At 39.0% G+C, this 22,356-nt stretch overlaps 1 protein-coding gene and 1 non-coding gene across 3 annotated transcripts in view; one reads left to right on the plus strand and one right to left on the minus strand.

Moving 5' to 3' along the window:
• Positions 1-38: 38 nt before the first annotated feature.
• On the minus strand, positions 39-110 carry trnae-cuc (transfer RNA glutamic acid (anticodon CUC)). The gene has a single exon. It is a non-coding gene; the product is annotated as a tRNA-Glu (tRNA).
• A 412-nt stretch (positions 111-522) lies between these two features.
• Positions 523-22,356, plus strand: part of scap (SREBF chaperone) — a 31,495-nt gene continuing 9,661 nt past the window's right edge. For both annotated transcript variants that reach the window (XM_067448326.1, XM_067448327.1), the window contains exons 1-14: positions 523-676; positions 6,846-7,046; positions 15,758-15,878; positions 16,027-16,184; positions 17,108-17,316; positions 17,424-17,529; positions 17,689-17,861; positions 19,444-19,570; positions 20,112-20,224; positions 20,567-20,661; positions 20,762-20,860; positions 21,014-21,226; positions 21,850-22,214; positions 22,322-22,356. The exon at positions 22,322-22,356 is cut by the window's right edge and continues 112 nt beyond it. In XM_067448326.1, coding sequence (XP_067304427.1) covers positions 6,925-7,046; positions 15,758-15,878; positions 16,027-16,184; positions 17,108-17,316; positions 17,424-17,529; positions 17,689-17,861; positions 19,444-19,570; positions 20,112-20,224; positions 20,567-20,661; positions 20,762-20,860; positions 21,014-21,226; positions 21,850-22,214; positions 22,322-22,356 — 1,936 coding nt within the window. In that variant the 5' untranslated portion in view covers positions 523-676; positions 6,846-6,924. The remainder of the gene's footprint in view (positions 677-6,845; positions 7,047-15,757; positions 15,879-16,026; positions 16,185-17,107; positions 17,317-17,423; positions 17,530-17,688; positions 17,862-19,443; positions 19,571-20,111; positions 20,225-20,566; positions 20,662-20,761; positions 20,861-21,013; positions 21,227-21,849; positions 22,215-22,321) is intronic.

The following is a 22,356-nucleotide window of genomic DNA, read 5'->3' on the forward strand; positions in this document are numbered from 1 at the left end:
AACTAATATATAACTTTTTTGTTTTTTTTAAAAGTACGTTCCCTGACCGGGAATCGAACCCGGGCCGCGGCGGTGAGAGCGCCGAATCCTAACCACTAGACCACCAGGGACTGTGGTGCATTGGTTTCTTTCCAATACTTTAATTATATATTAAGAATATTAAATAGTTCCCGCAATAAGTCGAAAACGTATCTTGTCCTTAGAAAATTGTTCAGCTACAGCCAGGACGCTTCATGCTTGTAAAGGGATGTGTTTAACAACACCTGTCTGAAAACAATCACAACTGACTCATTTTCTTGCAAATAATGCAATGGGTTCATACAATGCTAACTTATTACGAACTAGATAATTGGATTTAAGAAGGAATTTTGTCTACAGGCCACATCTTTCCGTCTTGTGGCCAGTAGAGTAAGTTAAGAGTCCACATTTTTATGCGTTTTAGTGATTTTGGCATTTCCCGTTATGACCAATAGAGGTCGTTGATTGACGCGTTTGTAGTTTTGTTCTGTTGGAGGTTGAAGTTGAGGGGTCACGTTGGATAGTGGTGGCTTACAGTAGCTGACATGATGCAGGCAGAACATTAGAGACGTTCAGCCACCTGCCTGCAGGAACTGAACAGGAGCGATTCGCCGTTACAACAAGCCCTCAGAGAGGAAGGGTAGACCCAGTTATTAGGGTAAGCGATGGTTCGAACGCTGTTTTTGTTTTGTGTGCTCATGTTGCTAAATTAGAGCATTTTAGAAACATGACAGGCCCTTAGTGTTGAAGTGTTCACTATTACTGTTAGCTCGTCCAGTAACATGTATGTCAAAGCGCTTCCTAGATAAATGTGTATATCTTTTCGCCACATTGAGGGGATGAAATGTGTGAGCTGATTTATTCTATTCAATGTATATGTACGTCAAACTAGCCAGTACTACTATAAAGCTAGAAGCCAGGTGCTTTATATGAACTGTTGCTAATGCTGTTAGCGTTAGCCGTTCGGCTAAATTAATACCATGGAAACGTGTATCAGGTTCATCTCGCACAACACAAAGATAATTAATACTATCTGAGGTATTTTAAAGGGCATTGACGCAGTTGATGCAGCACTGTGTGTTGTTCAGCGACTGATAGCTTTAGCTATGTTTAGACTGATCTAAGCTCAGCGAATGCACAGTTTACTTTAATTGATTGACAATTCGGCATAAGAAACGTGGAAATTACATCATCCTGAGCACCGCGAGATGTATTATTACAATGCAGTAGCGTTTTCGGTACCATGGAAGTACTGTGGTATACTATGAAGTAACATTTAAGCAATGTAACGTTACACCAGTATTGCCGTCTCGTACATTGTACCACCATTGTAGTACAGCATCGCTTTGTTTCCTTAAGTATGTTAATTTGTTAAATTGCAAACCTGTCTGAATGATGTGCAGTTTTTGTGTTCGTGCAAATATATTTGATGCAAATTCCGTTGTGTATCATTTCGACTAATTATCTGTGAGATTGAAATAGTTAACAATCATTATTATGTTTTGGTTATAAATAATATAATAAACAATTAGCCTTGAGGTTTTTCTTAAGGATGTGTTTTGACCAGCAATTTTGCAAAAATATGAATTTGACAGTCACAGGAATTGCTGGTTAAAGTTCAGTTTTTCCTTAAAGGGTTATTTCACCCCAAAATTTTAATTCATTAATCATTATTCACTCCATCTCGTGATTCCAAACCTGTAAGACTTTTATTCAAATTTGGAGCACAAATGAAGATTTTTATGAAATCTTAGATATTTCTGTCCCTCCATTGACAGCTACGCAACTATCACTTTGATGCTTCAAAAAGTTCATAAAGAGATAATAAAACTAATCCATATGAATTAAGCAGTTTAATCAAACTTTTTTGAAGAGACACAATCACTTTATATAATGAACATATTTAATTTAATATTTTATTCTCATATAGAATAAACTATACCTTTAAGTATCTTTAGCTCCTTTTTATGCTGCTTAAAACCTAGAGATGGACATTGAGATCCATAATTAAAAATTGGTTATCAGAAACAAAATAGATCTAGACTCTAGAGAAATAGGCTAAAGTGTTTTTGCAGTGGATTTATAGTGGAACATTGAGTGTTGCTGAGACTGTTGAAGTTTGATAATCTAACTTTTTAAAGGCATCTAAATTTCAGTCTTTTTATGCATGAGATGGACTTAATGTGTTCCTTTATTGTCCAGTTACTAGACTTTAAAGGCGTTAGTTTTGGAAAACAATATGTAGCGGTAGATATTAAAGGGATAGTTCATCATAGTCATCCTTTACTCACCCTCAAGTTGTTTCAAACCTGTATGACTTTCTTTCTTCAGCTGAACACAAGGGAAGATATTTTGAAGAATGTCAGTAACTAAAACAGTTAACTGGAGCCATTGACTTCCATAGTATTTTTTTTCCTACTATGGAAGTCAAAGGCTCCAGTTAACTGTTTGGTTCCTGACATTCTTCAAAAAAATCTTCCCTTGTGTTCAGCTGAAGAAAGAAATTCATACAGGTTTGAAACAACTTGAAGGTGAATAAAGGATTACAGAATTTCCCTTTTAAAGTGAACTATCCCTTTAAGTGCCATGGATTGGGATGTGCTGCTACTATCGAACCGGTTGTAAGTTGTTTTATGGTCCTGTCTTAAGCAACAAAAAGTTGTAGCCCAGCATGCATGATGGAGTTCTTGTGTCATTAAACTGTCAAACAGGATTGCTTTGCACAAACCAGTCAGTCAGTCTGTCAGCTGCACGTGTTTATCCGCCCCCGCCTAGCACAATCCCTCAAGAATTTCAAGTCATTGCATGTTTCCATGCGGTAGCATTTAGGTTTGCCAGGATGTTCAGACTTTGAATGGTGTCTATGGTTCTTTTGAAAGTCGTCAGCTTTGCCAATAGACAGAGAGAGGGAATGTGCGACTGTATTAGAGAGAAAGAGAGAGACCGTGTCAGATTGAGACTCAACCCTATATACTCTGGAATGGGTGTTAACTTAGTAATATGCTTATTACACACACAGGGAGCAGCACTCAAACATTTTTAAATGTTAAAAATAAAAATTCAGACTAAATTGATTTCAGACTTTAAAGTGGATTCTAAGCGCACTTGCGCCGTGCACTTTAGACCATGCTCTTAGAGCGTTAAAATAGGGCCCTTAAAGCAGCACTAGGTAACTTTTCAACCTTCATAATATATTTTTTAAGACTCTTGTGATGATAAATCGACTTACAAAAGGTTGAATGACACGTCTGCCATAGCCTGATGGGGTCTGTATCGTTTTTAATCGTACTTTTAAACTTCAGGTTTCGAGTAGTAACCCGAGAACAAAAAGAACTTCGCATATACGTCCCTTCCACCAACACCCACACTTCCTTAAATTCGGATGTGCGAGCCCAACTTTGTTCGTCGGATAATATAGTCATGTCTGAAGCAGCAGAGACAAATAAGAAAGAAAAGGTTTTGTTGGAGGAAAGCAATAAGAGGAAACGAAAAAGTGATGGGATTAAAGGCAGGACGAGGATCAACATGTGACCAGCGTTTGCTCGTCGGCGTGAGCTGAAGGAGGCGTGCCCAGCCGATGCTGTCATGCTTGTTACGGTGAGCTACCACTCAAACATTGAACTGAAGTATCATATAGATTCTGTAAAACGGTAACCAATAGACTACTATAATGACGCTGGCTTGTAAACGTGCGCATCGTGATTATTTGGCGTTTGAAAAAAATAAAACCCATGAAATTATATTCATATGACATGCTGAAACATGCCACTGACTGTAACGTTACCTGGGATGAAGACATTTCACACGCGACGCCAGAAGTACTCTGAACTCCTCCTGCAGTGTTCAGGTTAACTGTTAGTGCTGCACCGACCCGCGGGACCCTTTTATGAAGTTATTTGGTCCGCACCGCACCACTGTTTATATTTTTACAACCCGCCGCGCACCCGCGACAATTAAATAGACACACGGGGTCCGCGGGTTATGAGACGACCCGCGCATCACTAGTTCAGGGCTATCAGGGTTGTCATGTCATCAAATGCACGCGCAATGGCATCCCCTGTTGTAGGATGACAGAGCTTACGACAGTAGTTGAGGACATTATTTTTTCCAAACTGTAGGGGGACCCCGAGAGCAAAAGTAGCCAAGTGCGGCTTTAAACTTGATTAAATGGGAATCATTTCCCATAAATTGCAGATTCCGTCAACATTTACACATTTTCAGTTTGATTGTCTTTCTAAAATCTTGACTTTCTGGGAAAAACCTTTACATTGTTATTCACTTGTTTTTGACCGGAGTGATTTGCCTCACCTTTTTTATTTTATGGGATATTAATATTGTTATTATTTTATTACCAGCACTGACACCGTCTGTTCAACATGTTTGTTGTGATCTCTGCGAGTTTGACAGAAAACAGGCCCTTGGGTCATATGAAAAGAAAACATTGCATTGATGATATCATCAGTAAAGTTCTCCTTCTCATTCTTGGTTTTTAAGACTTTTTTGTTGGTGTCATGTCTTAATGCAAGTTGTCCACACATTTGAGTAGTATATGTTTAGCATCTCTGTGTGAGGCTGTATGTGACATCTTGTTTATGTAATATTTACAGAAATGCATGAACGGTAGCCACTCAGGAGTAAATTCCTGGGAGGAATGTTTCTGCTCTGTGGTGTAGTCACAGGGGCACCGTTGACAAAAAATGAGCAAAGAGCTCTTTGTAAACCATAGACTGCCAGTGTAACCCTTGAAACCTCTTGAAACGTTTATGATATTTCTGACGTCACTGTCAGAAGCTAGTTATTTTACTTTATAGTTTTAAATATGGATATTTTCTTACACAAACACATCAATTTGCTTCAGAATGCCTTTATTAAACCCCTTGAGAATTAGGACTGTCATTTTTGAGAAAAATCTAATTAGAACGGATTTCAAATATCAAGCAATTTATTCAAATATATTCAAATATCTACGAGCCTACATTTGTTCATTGTCAAGCTACAATATGTTTAGAGCACCCTCTATTGGATGAGATAGCAAACATAAAGAAAAAACAAATGGTCTAATCATAAGCCACGTTTACATCCACACTCTTGTCATTTCAATTAAAATCATTCCTATTGAAAGATTCAGTGGACTGTTTACATGAGACGTTATCTAAACCGATCTGGGGTTTACATGTGCTGACTTTCAATCGGAATAATTTTGTAACATGCACACACAGTTTATCTGTCGCATTAGAAATGTCGACGATGTCCTCTCCAGCAGCAGGAATGTGTTCACGGTTGCCATAGCAACTCTCAATGTCCACCAGCACTTAATGGTGCACCATTCAAAATATGATATGGCAAAACAAAATTCCTTCATCTTAAATATAAGAGATAAGGGAAACATTTTCCTGTAGATTTAAAACAATCAAGTAGTCTCAATAAACTGTACTTCACCCATCTCAAAAGAATGATCAAAAGCCTCCACGGTTTTATAAAAGCTATTTATTTGTTGTAAAGTGTAATATCTCAGAAAAAAAAATCCTTTGTCAGGCACAGTTTAAGTAAAAAGTGCCTTGGACAAACGCTGTCAAGATGAGAAGGTGTAGCCAGGCTATGTCTGTGTCATTATTCCAATATTATTATATACTTCAACCAATCAGACCATAAGAGGCGTGATCAACAAGCAACGACCCATCGTTTCTCTATCTGTCTCAGTAATCTCTGTATGCAGAGCTGCAGGTTCACTACAGCGGTTTTGCCCCGGGCATGCGTTTCACTACAGCGGTTTTGCCCCGGGCATGCGTTTCACTACAGCGGTTATTGTTGCTCCTGCTGATATTTTTTTGCATCTGCTTTTGAGGCCTCCTGCTCTCCTGAGGCCTTCAGGCTGACAGGCTCCTTTACTGATATAAAACAATGCTGTCATGAACACTTAAATATTTCTTTTAGGTTCTTACTGATTGTATGGGGTGAACAGGTGTCTTTATGCAGCTAATGACCTCAAACAGGTGCATCTAATTTAGGGTAATAATTGAAGTGGAGGGGGACATTTTAAAGGCAGACTAACAGGTCTTTGAGGGTCAGAATTCTATCTGATCTAAAGGTGTTCAAATACTTATTTTAGCTATATCATACAAAAAATTGTTTAAAAAAAATCATATATTGTGATTTCTGGATATATTTGATGATTAAAAAGTTTAAAAGAACAGCATTGATTCGGAAACGTTTTGCCTTTACTGCCACTAGTGATCAATTAAATGCTTTTTTGTAATACAAGTATTTCTTTCAGGAACAAGAAAAAGTACTGACCTTAAATGTTTGTAGTGAACATATGGGTTGTTTTAATTTACAAATTATTATGAACAAACATGAAGTAGCAATGATCAGTAATGTATTTATACCTTAACATTTACCCAGTTGTTTGATATCAAATTTATGAACTAATGTTAAACTAATCAAACCTTCTTGTAAAGTGCTACTGTTTGGGTTTATGTATTATTTAATGCCTTGTGCCAAATCACAATCATAATTGTTTTAATTGGGAATGTAGGTAGTACATTGTGAATTTTTGTGTACTGTTGGTAAAGAATAGCAATCTTGTGATTTAAAATACGTCTCGAATAGCCATTTTATGAAGTGACAGGCCTGTTACAAATTCCCCTTAATCCTCTGTGGCTGCATGAGACAGATAAAAGATAAATAATGCTTTTAATATGCATCAATGGCTCTAAAAAGCATTTGGTTTTTATCAATAAGATAAAAGCACATCCGTTTTGTCCTACTAAATTAACTACATCACAAAGAATGAGATTCACATTTAGTTACATGCTGTGTTTGTGCAGATCCCTGGATGCCCGCCGGTGCCCTCGCCCTGGCCGCCCACGCAGACTCGATGGCCATCAGCTGACCCCTCCCCCCAGGATGACGGTGAGAGAGCGGCTTCGGCAGAACATCTCGGCCGCCTTCTACCGGCACGGCCTGCTATGCGCCTCCTACCCAGTTCCCATCATTCTCTTCACCTCTGCCAGCATCCTGACCTGCTGGTGAGTCTGCATCATAATTTTGATAAGCCCAGGAAGTAATGGGATTTGGGAAGTGTTGTGAGGGAGATTTGAACTAATCATGGACAAAGTGACCGCAAGGCCACAGCTCTGAAAGCCTTCGTCAGTGTTGAAGTACTTTCACGGAAAAAGCAGCTTATCTGAACAGATCTGTGGGTGGGATGTTTTCGGGTGTGAAAGGGTGAGAGAGGGCAACAAACGAATGAAGCTGGCTTGTGGTCGGTTGTTTTAAACAGTCTGATTCGAAAGCAAGATCGTGCCAAGAGGACTGCATGAAGCACAAATACAAAAGTGGAGCACTGAGCAGGAGAAAGCGTTTTTCTCATGCCTTCTTTTTTTGCTTCTGTCAGCAAAATGTGAATTAAATCTCTGACGCTTCGGATAAAGGAAAAAATCCATGTGGAAAAGAGTGAGTGTGTGAACATTTCTCTCTGAGAACAGCCCAGTGTGTCCAGCTGCCTGGAGGAACAGAAGTGAGCTTTGTGAAAATGGCAACTACTTGTCACTACAGATGCCCAAGTTCTTTTTGAGCTGGAGAAGACAAGGTTTTGGGCAGTTACACAGAATAGATCTACTCAGCCTCAAGACAAATGTTAAAGGAATATTCTGAAGTAAACACAAATTGAGCACTGCTAATTACTGATCACAACACACATTATATAGATTTGTCCTTCAGTTTGTGAGTACAGTAATACACTTACAGTGATTGTATTATAAGAGGTTAAGCATTCCAGAGGGTTAAAATAACAAGTGTTTTGTAGTGTTTATAAGCAAGATGTTTCTGTCTAAGAAGAAATCGTTTGTTTGTCTTCAACAGTAATTGTAATTCTTAAAGTTTACTGTAAAAAAAAAAAACTTTGGTTTTCACGTTGAACAGTTGCTACATTTTTTGGGTGGAGCTAAAAAAAATTGTATGTAACTTTTTGTACAGTTCTTTTACACTAGTTTCATTGTAAAGGCCCGTTTACACCAGGGGCGATAACTATAACTAAAGTATAAAGTTTTAAAGTTGCATTTAGCAACAGACATTTTCCCTTTTTTGACATACATAGAGGAAAATAAGTATTTGAACACCCTGCTATTTTGCAAGTTCTCCTACTTGGAAATCATGGAGGGGTCTGAAATTGTTATCGTAGGTGCATGTACACTGTGAGAGACAATCTAAAAAAAAAAACATAATCCAGAAATCACAATTTATGATTTTTTAAAAAACTATTTATTTATATGATACAGCTGCAAATAAGTATTTGAACACCTGAGATAATGTTAATATTTGGTACAGTAGCCTTTGTTTGCAAAGGTTTACAAAGGTCAAATGTTTCCTGTAGTTTTTCACCAGGTTTGCACACACTGCAGGAGGGATTTTTGCCCACTTTGAGAAACACGGAGTTTGGGCTCCCTCAAAAGATTCTCTATTGGGTTTAGGTTTGGAGACTGGCTAGGCCACGCCAGAACCTTGATATGCCACTCCTTGGTTATCCTGTCTGTGTGCTTCGGGTCATTGTCATGTTGGAAGACCCAGCCTCGACCCATCTTCAATGCTCTAATTGAGGGAAGGAGGTTGTTCCCCAAAATCTCGCAATACATGGCCCCGGTCATCCTCGCCTTAATCTGATTACACCACATCAGTTTCATAACAGTGCCACCTATTGGTTGAAAGTGATAAACCATTAAATCATTATTATTGACTGTATTTAAATTTTTACTGCTTAGGTCTATATGATATGACATTCTTCTTTCATAAAAAAAAATCAGTTTGACTTGTGTGTGTGTGTGTGTGTGTGTGTATGTTTATATATATATATATATATATATATATATATATATATATATATATATATATATATATATATATATATATATATATATATATATATATAAATTGGCTAATAAGAATTGGCTAATCCATCATTAAAATAGCAGTGAATGGCATCTCAAAATTTGATTGTGTATTCAGTTTACGAAGAAAGTATTATGCCTCTTGCTGTTCAAAACGCTTGTGCTATCTTCCAGTTATGTTTTTTCCGTAACTTTACTATCCCTTAACTGTTTGCAGAAGGGAAATTAAATGTTAATTTCATGCCAACTTTAATAATAGATCTAATTTTGTAAGAATATAGAATTTAGCAACAATGACAGGGAAATTATATAATTTTTATATCATTTTGAAAAATATTGAACAATAAAAACATTGGCAGCCAGTCAACTTTAAATAGTTTGAGCATTTAAATTGGCAGGCAACATAACGTTGAGGTATAATGTTGAGGTATAATGTAGTTTGCACAACAGCAGCCTTCTGTTTCCTTGATGTCAACAGTGTCATGTGTTTTAAAACTTAATCCCATCAGCTTGTGCTCTTCTTTTTAATACTGCTGTTTTGGGTTGGGGATATTCAGGACATTTCAAGACCTATTGAAGGAGTGACAGATGTTTCTTTTGTGAGAAGTAGGGGCTGGTCATATTGTCAACCTGGAGGGTTTATCAGTCCCTCTGTGTTTGTACTGCAGTGCTGAAATTATTGTGTGCTGTCTTGTGCAACCACTTTTTTCCCAGAAAGTGTAGTAAAATCACCTTTATTTATATAGTGCTTTAAAAAAATACAGATTGTTTCAAAGTTTCTTTACAGTGATAACAGGAAAATGATAATTTCGACTGTTGTTCAGCTGAAGTCAGTTCAGTGTTTATTCAGTTCTGTTTTAAAGGTCATCAATTATTGAAGTGCCCTTATTATGGTTTTCCGAATATTCCCTTTCATGCAGTGTGTAATACAGCCTAGCTGTTTGTGAATGTAAACATTCTGCAAAGTCGAAAGTGCACGATAAATTAAGTGATTGTCACCTCAAAGAAAGAATCGACTACTAACTGCCTATGAGTCGTTTTAATCCCACTGCGTGATGGTTCTACGTTACTAGAAATACATTTGCATGATGCCCACCTATGTTGTAAGTCAGGGGTCTCCAATTTCGGTCCTGGAGGGCCACTGTCCTGCATTTATTAGCTGTTTCAGGTGTGTTTGATTGGGGTTTGAGCTAAACTCTGCAGGACAGTGGCCCTCCAGGACCGAGATTGGGGACCCCTGTTGGAAGTCCGCCCTTGAATAACATGACCCGCCCACAAACATGTAATTTTACTGACAACTGCTTCTCAAATCTTCAACGCGGGGCGGAGTTCACAAAGTGTTTGCTCATGAAAGATGGGACAGTACTCAGTTTATTTGGACCAGCTTGCTCCTCAGAATAACAATCTGCAAGTATGAAAAATTATTGAGGTATATATATTTTACCTGGTGTTCAAAATACATAGGTTTGTGTCTTATACTGTGTACATTTCCAGCTTACCAGCTAACTCACGTCTTACTGAAAGAGTTTTGCAAATCAGCTGTGGGCTAATATTACCTTAAGCTGTGTCTATTAATGCATATTGTCTGTTGGTCTTATTTAAGTAACAATAAAGGATGGAGCAAGAATTGTTTTACAAATGTTTGTAGCGTATGTGCCGTTATTGATACAGTTCCTGCATGTGCACCACAATAAATTAGAAGTATACAGATTGGTTTGTTAGTTGGAACATCTCATAAGTTACCTCAAAATGAGTAGTGTATTACTAAGAGATGACCTGTCCTGCTGTAGTCGTCCTTGCTATGGACGTTCGGGTTGAATAACTAGTTCTTCCAATGTTTCATCATCCGACTCACACTCAGATTGATATGGTAAAATCAACATCATCGTTACTGTCTTTACAGTGTGCAATCGCTGAGTTTAGGAAGCCTCCGGATGAGGCTGAAGTACATTTACGGTCGTGGACGTTCAGCTTCCCACACATGTTGTGCAGTAGGCTATCACAACAGACTTGGTCATCTGACCAATCAGAGCAGAGTAGGCTCATGGAAAAGAGGGATTTAGAGAGACTGATTTGTCTGTCCAGATGTTTGAGAATCATTGAAAAATGTGATGTGCATTGCAATTTATATTATGAGAATGAAACCTTTGACACGTGTAAACCTGTTGTAGGAGACCTCAAAATAAAATTAGGAGAATTTAGAATAGCATAATAGGGGTACTTTAAATTAGTTAATTTTATCTGCAAAAAAATGATTTCATCGTCCAGCTCAGTAGATTCCGATTAATAATATTGTTGAATATTAAAGGGGTATTAAACCCGAATGAGAACCCAACATTTTCTCAGGTGTTCAAATACTCATTTCTTCAGCGCTGGGAAGATGAATCTGTATTTAAACTGGGTTATTAATGTAGAAGAAATTTTAAAATTTTTATTTTTTAAATTATTTTTAAATTAGGTGTTTTCTAGACTGAGAAAAGACAGAAAATGTATTTCTGTCTCATGGGGATGAAGGACAATTCCCAGAATGCTTTGCTGCCCTGTGAGGCCATTCCCAAAGCCACCACTACTGGATTACTGGATCACTTTCCCACCGTGTTCATTTTCATACAATCAGTTCAGTTGGAGAACAGACACTACAATTAAAAACTGAATGTGCCTGTTCAATGTAATGAGTGAGTTGCCGCACGAGTATCACAGCACAAACGCTGCAGGAGTTAGATTATATTCACCGTCATAAATGAGCTCTCCTGATGAGAGCTGAGGTAATCACGACTGTGCTCGCGGCATACATTTACAGTGCGTGTTCAGTCTGGCTCATTTTCAATTCATGCTTTTGGAAGCTTAAAGGGGCGGTAAAACACTCAGTTTCAGTCAATCTCATGTCAATCTTGAGTACCTATAGAGTAGTATTGCATCCTTCATATCTCCGAAAAGTCTTTAGTTTTATCATATTTATAAAAGAAATATAGGCTGTATCGAGTCTTTCCGGAAAAAAACGAGCGCCTGGAGGCGTATCGTGTGGGCGGAGCTAAAAAATGACAAGCGCGCAAAGCGGTGACGTCCTCAAGCGTGGAGAAACCCATGGCTATCTCAGCTAATACAGATAATGATCCAGAATCAAATCTGAGGGAGAAATAAATTGAACAGGAGAAACTGCAACATCAGGACGTCCGTCTCTGTGGTATGTAAGTTACTGTATTTAGTGGCCTCTCCACATTTCTGTGTTTACTCGCAGTGTATGAGGACATGATTCGGTTTATGGACTATTGTATGCGACTAGACCTTAGAAGTAGCAAGCATACTGTAACGTTATACAGAGAACAACAATGGAGTAACCGTTAGCGCATTTGAATGACGAAGCACGCGATCGTGTCGTTTACTGATGTTTACTCACACGACGATAGCCAACAGCACAGACATTTGAAGCAGTTTAAGTTTTGAATGAATTATACATGAAACGTATTCAAAACTCACCGGCTGCTTCCAAAGCAGGACCGAAACTTTATCGCTGGGACTGCTCCGTCAAAAACACACTTCTTTGGTATGATTTGGTAAAGTCCTGACAGCAGTGGCGTGTAAATCCATTTTGAGACGCAACTGAAACGATGTTGTGACGCTTCCCGTCATTTCTGCGTTCAAATCGGTTCAAATGCAGCGCTGCCTTCCCGGAATGCTGTGCTGTAGCGTTGAAGTCGCTCGACGTCACCCATACGAATAAAGAGAAGCGCGGCGCCACATAAGTGTTCACGGACGACTGGATCTGCATCTGAGGGACTGTTTATGGCGTGCTCTATTCACGCGCGCGCGCACCCTACCGGGAGAAGAGCCCGTACGGCCCATACAAGGACCTTCCGCTCTTATTAACGTCAAGTAGACCCATACTCGAAAAAAACTCGCCGAAACTTGTGAGAAACCGGAAGGAGTATTTTTGCCACAGAAATACTCCATCAAACGTCCAACATTAGTTTTTGAAACTTTGTCTATGTTTAGGATGGGAATCCAAGTCTTTAACAGTGCAAAAAGCTCAGTATGCATGAAGCAGCATTTCACCCCCCCCTTTAACTTTCATAGGAATTAATTTGAGAAGTTGAAACACTTACTTTGATCCGCCCGGCCACTCCGTTTACATGAATGCCTGCAGCTGCGAGTGCGATCTCCCATCCCCCATGCGCCGGTTGAAAACATGCGGAAATAGCTCCCTCTACTTGTTGTAGTCTTTAGCCTCTGGCCAAAAATTCCTCCGATGACGCACAATGACAATATTTGCGTCATGAGGGGATTTTTTCTCCTGTCTCAGGGGGATATGAGGGGAGGTAGCACAATCATTCGAATATACGAATAGATATATGCTAATCGCTGAAGTAACCCTCTACTAAGGGGTAGAGAATCGCTGAAGCAACTAAGAAAGCCAGAGGCAAAAGGGGCAAGGAACCCAAACTCCATCAGGTGACAGTATGGAGAAAACAATTGTTGGAGAAACAAGGCTCAGTCAGGGGGCCAGTTCTACTCTGGCCAACGCATGAACAAGTTGTCATTATGATTCAAGCTGCATCACAAATCAGAATTCAGATAGAGATCGTTATCATTCAAATATTCATCCAGTTCCTTTTGCTTGAAGATCCATTCATCACACTGGTTTGGAGCCGTAGTTGGTCATAGATCTGTACAGAGGACCTGTCTGTTTCTTGTGGTCTCTGCTGAGGACCTGTGCCAATGGCTTTCATTTCAACGATGCTTTCACAAGGGATTGTCTAGTAAACACAGTCTCTGCTGACATTCAGCGCTGCGTTTTGGTCATGTCTATGTGCAGCTCCACCAACAGATCTGGATACGGGCAAGATCCGGTTGACTAGGCTAACCTCGGGATACGAATGAGACAGATTAATATTAGCATAGATATCATTCTTTTTACAATTTAACGAGTATATTGGATGTTATAGAAAGTGTTCCAAATTCTGGTTGACCTGATTTATGTAGCCTAATAATCATTTAACTGATTTGAATAATTGAAATTGATAATGTACTATGTGAATGCCAGGTTAAAGAGATGTTTTTAGTCCAGATTTAAACTCACAGCAACAGTTATCTACTTTTTGTAACCTTAGCCTTCTCAAAGCTCGGTAGCCTGAGGATGTTGCAGATGACAAGTTAATCACATTGATCCATGTTCCCTCCTGGTGCATTTTTGCTACATTCACTTCTACTCCACCTGTGTGACTGAGTGAATGCTTTAAAACCTTCAGTAAAAAATGTGTAATTATTGCCCTTTTCATTCAAACATGATTTGTGGTACAGACCTTGTATGTACTCTGTGTCACTCATAAGCATAGACTGTTAAAAAATGATGTGACCTTTAGAGTTCTTAAGAGAGTTTTTAAAGCGTAAAGTCAGCCGTTGCCATCTTGGCAGCGCGTCACTCTCGGATAACTGAAAATCAGCAAAGAGGCGGGAACTGGTTGTAGCTGAGGTGACGTGATGGCTAACAGACAGCAGACAAGCGGCAATCCACCTGTCAATCAAGTGGCAGCGCCCTTACGCCTGTTTCACACCGCAAGCGTGAGCAGCGCTTGAGCAGCACTTCAGCGTAACTACACCGTGACTGCAGCTGCAGAGGCGCGAGAGTATTCACACTGGAAGCGTTGGTGCAGCGTCACAGCAGCGGCTCCCACAATGATAGAGCCTATTCCTGTCTGAGTGTTAAAAACTAAACTAAAATAAATTATTATATTTTCTGGCTAGTTTACTTTACTTTTTATAATACTTTCACCCAAACTGAATAATTAAAACAAGTTTAAATGGGTAAATCTTCTACAGATGATTTTTATTCTTCGTTTTCTTTAATTACATATTCCAGTTATTGTTAAAACACACCACATGTGCTTCTTGTGTGCATTTTGAGCGCTTTTGTGATATTATATTTATTTTGTACATCAAAAGTGTGCTTTCGCTTTACACCGTGACTGCAGCTGCAGACTGAGAGCCTTTACCTGTCTGAATATTAAATACTAAACTAAACGAAAGTTTGTTATATTTTCTGGCTAGTTTACTTTATTTTTTATAATCATAACCATACTCTCACCCAAAGTGAATAATCAAAACAAGTTTAAATTGCTAAAATCTTCCACAGATTTTTTTTTATTCTTCGTTTTCTTTTCTGACATACTCCAGTTATTGTTCAAATACACTACACGTGCTTCCTGTGTGCATTTTAGGCACTTTTTGTGTGAAATCATATTTATTTTGTCCTTTAAAAGTATGCTTTCACTTTAATTGAGCGTCAGAAGCGTCAGCAGCGCAGCAAAAATAGGCTTGCCGCCGAAACCCCCGCTTCACTGCTGCTCACGCGACGCTCCTGCTTGACGCTCACGCGCTGCTCCTGCTCCCGGTGTGAATGCACTCATTGATTAACATGGGCGCCGAAAAAAATATGTGCTGCTCACGCGCCGCTCACGCTTGCGGTGTGAAACGGCCGTTAGTTATGCTGAACTTTAAGGCTTAATATAATTTAAATGAATGAGTTATATATTTAAAAAAAACCTCACAGTTGTCATAAAGGGCAAAATTAGCCTTATAGACCAAACCCACAATTTATACCAGTCTTTAAAGCTGTTTTTTTCTGCTGTAAAGTTGTGCATTTTAACATGGGGCTCAATGATATTCTACTCTCTTTTGGAGCCTGCAGCCCTAGCGGCCAGTCGATGAATTGCAGTTTAAGTCACTTGTATTGGCTTCAAGAGAAACTGGGGGAAATTGCCGCTTGGTCATTAGAGAAAGTCGGTCTTTGAGGAATGCAGCTTGATGTTGGTAATAAAGATTGATTTGTTATTCTGTAATCATGCTTTATTTTACAGTTACCCTCTGCTGAAGCTGCCTCTGCCAGGAACCGGGCCTGTCGAATTCACCACTGGAATACGAGATTACTTGGTCCCATCCCATGAGTCTCAGGGCGACCTGTCGGAGAACCCTGATTGGGTAAGATGCAATGCTAGTTTGATATGAAGTAATATACACTACTGTTAAAGTTTAGGGTCATTAAGATGAAAATCGCATTATATCACAAAGAATGAGATCCATACTTTTTTCAGCAAGGACACATTAAATCGATCAAGTCTTCTTGCAGTATCGCGGACCTCCGGTGGCCTACATACAGCAGGTGTTGGTCAAGGCAGCAGTCTCACCATGGGACAACAGTCTGGTTCCTGTGGATGTGTTCCGCTCTCCCCTTGGGCGTGTTTTCAGTCTTCTGGAGGAGATCAGAAACCACGTTTACACAGACAGGTCAAAGCTTTCCACCCTGACTTAAAGGGGTACTTCAGCACTGGGAAGATGAATCTGTGTTTTAACTGGGTCATTAATGTAGTAGAAATGTGAAATTATTTTTTAATTTGGTGCCTTCTAGACTGAGAAAAGACAGAAAATGTTTTTTTGTCTCATGGGGATGAAAGACAACAATTCCCAAAATGCATTGCTTCGTTGCCCTATGAGGCCACTCCCAAAGCCGCCGCCACCATTACTGGATTACTGGATCACTTTCCCACCGCGTTCATTTTCATAAAATCAGTTCAGTTGGAGAACAGACACTACAATTAAAAACTGAACGTGTCGGAGTTAGATTATATTCACCGTCATGAATGAGCTGAATGAGCTCTCCTGATGAGAGCTGAGGTAATCGTGTTGAGGTGACTATGCTCGCGGCATACATTCACAGCGCCTGTTCAATCTGGCTCATTTTCAGTTCATGCCTTTGGAAGCTTAACTTTCATAGGAATTAATTTGAGAAGTTGAAACACTCACTTTGCTCCCCACAGCTCCATTTACATGAATGCCTGCAGCTGCCTGAGCTGATCTGTGAGTCCCACCCAACCCCGTGGGTTGAAAACATGCCAAAATAGCTCCCTCTACTAGCTATAGTCTTTTGTATCTGGCCAAAAAATCCTCTGATGACGCAAAAAGACGAGGAATTTGTTGTCCAGAAATAAAATGCATAAATCTCTTGTCTAAGGGTAATATGGGGGTGGGGCACGATCATTCGAATATACTCCAGGGATTCTACTGATACAAAGACATATGCTAATCGCTGAAGTAACCTTTTAATTAATATGAATACATTTTGACAGATTTCAAAACATTTTAATACACCCTCATTACCACACATTTCTCAAGCTCATTCTTCCCTGTTTTCCTTACATCTCTCTTCTTAGAAGTTTGGAGGCGCTGTGCCTGCAGGTGACCGACCTGTTGCCAGGGTTGCGGCGCATGCAGGCGGTCCTTCCAGAACACGGCTGCCTGCTGGTGTCCCCTGGCAACTATTGGCAGAATCGGCGTGACCTGTTTGATGCAGATCCAGACCTCCTGAAGACAGTCCATCAGCATGAACCCAAAGGCCTTCATACTTCAGCCACACTGAGAGGCAGGAAGCTGTTTAAATGCTAATTAATTCTGGCCTGGATTAAAAGTTAACCACTGTTCATTTAGGGCCTGTCCACTCACTTCTTTTTTTTACTGTGTGCTTTTCAGACTTGCTCTTTGGTGTCCCGGGGAAGCAGACTGGTGTAAGCCTGTACAGCAGGAAGAGAGTGGTGACATACACCATCACAATTGCACTAAGCTCCTATGATGCAAGGTCAACATTTGTAATATTTCAAATTAATTCTGTTCGCTAAGACAAGCATTGGATTTTGTAGATCATTTAATTTAGATCTGGATTATCTAGTTTTAATATAGTTTGTAGCAAACAAAGCACTGTTTCTAAACACATTTGGTTGTGCGTGTTTCTTGACAGGTTTGTAGCCAGTCTCCGAGCTCGTCTGAAACAGCTTCATCCATCAGTGAACTGCACTCTGCGTGAGGACCACATGGTGCACGTTCATTTCAAAGAAGAGATTGGCATCGCTGAGCTCATCCCTCTAGTCACGACCTACATCATCCTCTTTGCTTATATCTACTTCTCCACCCGTAAGAGTCATATCTACCTATCCTCTCTGTCATTGTTTTTCCTGTTATTGGGAGAAAGAGTTTTATTTGCTTAATTGCTTTACCCTAATTCTGGAACGTGCACTACCTGTCAAAAGTTTTTAATTTTTAAAATAAATTAATACTTTTATTCAGCAAGAACAGTAAAGATGTTTATAATCTTTCACAAGATTTATTTTAAAATAATGATGTTCTTGTAAGCTCTTTTCTTCAAAGAATTCTGAAAAATAGTATCACAATTGTTTCTCGAAACACCAAAACATCATATTAGACAGATTTCTGAAGGATCATTTGACTGGAATAATGATGCTGAAAATTCAGCTTTGCTATCACAGTACTAAATTAAAATGTATTAAAATAAAAAGCAGTAATAAACTTGTTACATTTCTTCACAGTGTTAGTTTTTACTGTATTTGTGATCAAATAAACGCATCCTTGGTAAACAGCCTTCTTTCAAAAACGTTAATACATTTTATCAACTAGCAAACTGTGGTGTACATGCATTTTTTTTTTATTTCTGTATTCCAGAATGAGTATCACCGTGCCTCAGTGATTTTAAGACAATTGATGTTATTCTGTTAATATGCCTGTTGAATATTTCAGATTTTCTTTTGTTATTGGGCCTTTCAGTATTTGATGTGCACTTAGAGTGTAATATTTGAATGGATTAACATTTCAATGTAAGAGTTTCGGGCCACTTGAAATAACTTAATAGTGCATATCTTATGCACTCATCTCTTCTTCTTTTTTGGTCATATGTATTTTTGCGACGTATTAAACATTATTGTTAAAAATTCTGCTGTGACTTGTGCTACTATTGGATGTATCAAACAAATCAGTATGATTTTCATCTTACATTTTATTTTTCAAAAAAAGTGTAAATATCAATTCATGCTAGATTATATTAATTTAATTCAATTTTTCCTAGAACTAGCAACTAAAATAAGTCCAACCAGGCAAGAGGTCAAAAATCCTTAATGCTGTCGCTGATTCTTGATTTGTGTCAGTTTTGTTATTGTACTTCATAAGAATGGCACGATTGATAAAAATCATTGTGGACTTCGTACTCACCAGAAACATTATACATAGTGGGTTTTTTTTTTGGCATTCTTCAGATCTCTGAATGGTTTATATAGTAACCACCACTAGCATAATCAATATTTTATATTTTTGAGCTTAAGAATATTAATGAATGTATGAACACATTGTGAATGACTTATAAAGTTTCAGTCATTTTTAACAGCCTTGATATTAGGAAGTAATATGACAGAGTTTTGAAATTGCCCATATTGCCAGGTCTCTTTGGTCAAAGCATTGAGTTGGCAGCAGAAGGCTTTCAGATTACCATAGCTGTTCGTTTCTGACTGGGCTTTCGCCAAATGTTGTTTCAGTCTGGCCTGGCGATTATCCTCAGAATATTACGTTCAGCATCAATAATTTATGTCTGCATACTCACATATTCCAGCAGGATTTTACATGGATGTTCAAAAGCTCAATGAGGCCATTCTCATGAAATGCTTTTGGTAAAATGAATTCTGTTTGATCTTTTCCCCTTACTTTACAGGAAAGATTGACATGGTGAAGTCAAAATGGGGCTTGGCGCTGGCTGCTGTTGTGACGGTTCTCAGCTCTCTGCTCATGTCTGTGGGACTCTGCACCTTGTTTGGCCTGACACCTACGCTAAATGGAGGGTAGGAGCTCAGCCAATACACACCTTCATTCGTACACCACTAGAAAGATTTTGTGCATCAATATCACTGGGCTGTTATTTACTTAATCCCTCAGGAATTAAAATGTCACTTTTGATCTTTGAGTTGAGTTGATGTATAACCAGTTGTTGATAATAGTGTGAGTGAGTGTGTGGGCAGGGATAGTCCTCTGCCAGCCTATAAGGGTGCATGGACATACAAAGTGGTGTGAGCTCAGGGCGTCCAAACAAATTTGGCTTAGTTCATCAGGGCAGGCTACAGTCAATACATACACACTGTCTGGGCCGCAGTCTGCGGAAGTCTTAAGCTAACAGCAATTATTTTCAGAAAGCTAGAATACATTTATGTGAACATTTTATTGTCTGTTCAATAATGAGCTAGTGTTTTTATTCCTTACATACCACACATTCAATTGTTTATACATTGTTTTATTTTTTCATATCAAACTTTCATATTATTTCTTTCTAGTAAGTTTTAATTAATTTTCAATGGTTTCTTAGTTTTATCTGCTGCTCTTTTTCAGGGAAATCTTCCCCTACCTTGTGGTGGTAATTGGTTTGGAGAATGTCCTTGTCCTCACCAAATCTGTTGTGTCAACGCCTGTTGACCTTGAAGTCAAGCTGCGCATTGCTCAAGGTCAGATATGATGCAATCACTGTTACAATGTGCACATTGAATGTTTATGTCCTAGTGTTTTAAATATAAGTACATCTCATTTAGTATTTATCATTCTCACACTGTTTAGTGATACTTATAATACACACAAAACTGTATGTAGATTAGGCTTAAAACTATAGATATCAGTAGTTTAAAAAATATATTTAAATATAATATGTATATGTCTTGCCTGTCTTGTATGTAGTGTATATAGTGAATGTATGTTTTTCCCCCACTAAATTTGTCATAGAAAGTATTGCATGTTAAAATTAGACCAAATTATTTATGTCACCTACCCCGTTTTTTTGGTTTTGCCTTAAGGCCTAAGCAATGAGAGCTGGTCGATCATGAAGAATATGGCTACTGAACTGTGCATCATCCTCATTGGATACTTCACATTTGTACCAGCAATTCAGGTAAAGCTCTTCTAAATGACAAGTATATGATGTGTTTTAGGTGGTAGTCATAGAGATGCTGATTGCAAACACCCTTTGCCCCTTTTTCTCTTATGTGCAGGAGTTCTGTCTGTTTGCTGTGGTCGGTCTGGTGTCCGATTTCTTCCTGCAGATGTTTTTCTTCACCACTGTGCTGTCTATTGACATCCGCCGCATGGAGGTGAGAACCATTTACACATGGAACATTCTGGAAAGTTGCTTTTACAATTCCATGAGAAATGCATGAATCGTTCATTGCTGAGTGTCTTGTCGGATTGTTCAGTTTTATTGTGTAATCTCTCCATACCATCTTCTCATGTCTCCACACATATAGTTGGCTGATCTGAACAGGCGTCTCCCGGCCGAAGCGGGGATGCCTCCGCCTAAACCGGGCCCTTTACGTCCACGAGAGACTCCTCCGCCACCCCGTCCCTCTCCCCACACAATCACTCTGCAGGCTCCTGCATTCCGGAACCTCCGCTTGCCCAAGAGGCTCAGGGTGGTTTACTTCTTAGCCCGTACTCGCCTGGCACAACGAATTATCATGGTAAAAATTACTCATTTGTGCATTGTAACATTCCGTGTAGCTAGCAGCATCAAACTGGATTGCATTATTGTATTACAATACCATTCAAATGTTTGGGGTGGGTATGATTTAGTTTATTTATTTTTTAATCAAGGATGCATTGAATTGATCAAAAGTAACAGTAAAGACATGTTGTTGTTGTTGGAAATTCAGATTCGATATGAATATGATGATTAATTTTCAAAGTTGGAAACCGTTCTGCTGCTTAATATTTTTTTCATAACCTGCGATACTTTTTTATAATACTTTGATGAATAAAAAAAAGAAGCAAATGTTTTAAAAATAGAAATCTTTTGTAACAACAATTTACACTACTGGTCAGTAATTTGGGGTCAGTCTTTATTTCTTTCTTTTTTTGAAATAAATCAATTAATACATTTTGAAATAAATCTAGAAAAACCAAATATTTAGTAAGGGGCAGAGCACAATATTACAATATTAGTGTTTTGCTGTATTTTTGATTAACCTTGGTAGAAGAGTAAAACATCTTACAGACCCAAATCTTTTGAATTGTAATTAAATTGAAAGAAAGTTATCTTAGCCTTTTTATCTAAGTGTGTTGTTGTTGTTTGTTTTTTTAATAGGTTGGCACTGTGATCTGGATTGGGATCTTGGTGTACACGGACCCTGCTGGTCTCAGGACATTCCTTGCTGCCCAGGTGTCAGAGCAGAGCACTCTTGGGGAGGCGGGACTTCCTCCTCACCTGGGCGTGGCTCCAGTATTTCCTGGTGGAGACCCAACCAGCACACTGAGCGTGCTTCCTGCCCCTGAACCCACCCCTCTACCTGAGAACCAATCCCAGGGTCACCGAGCAGCCCGCCCAGGAGTTGCCCCTGTCTCCAGTCCCCAGATCACTTGGGGTCCTGAGGACGAGGAGCTATGGAGGCGGCTTTCTTTCCGCCACTGGCCTTCACTCTTTAGCTATTACAATATCACTCTTGCTAAAAGGTGCGCTACTTTCTCACCTTATGATGGCTGATACAGTTCAGTCCCTCTCTTATCATCTCAGTTTTATCAGTTTGTAACATACTTATTTTCTTCTCTGACTCCCTCAGATACATCAGCATTCTTCCAGTCATCCCTGTTACGC

The sequence above is a fragment of the Pseudorasbora parva genome, chromosome 7 (assembly GCF_024679245.1).
Source record: "Pseudorasbora parva isolate DD20220531a chromosome 7, ASM2467924v1, whole genome shotgun sequence".
Classification (NCBI taxonomy): domain Eukaryota; kingdom Metazoa; phylum Chordata; class Actinopteri; order Cypriniformes; family Gobionidae; genus Pseudorasbora; species Pseudorasbora parva.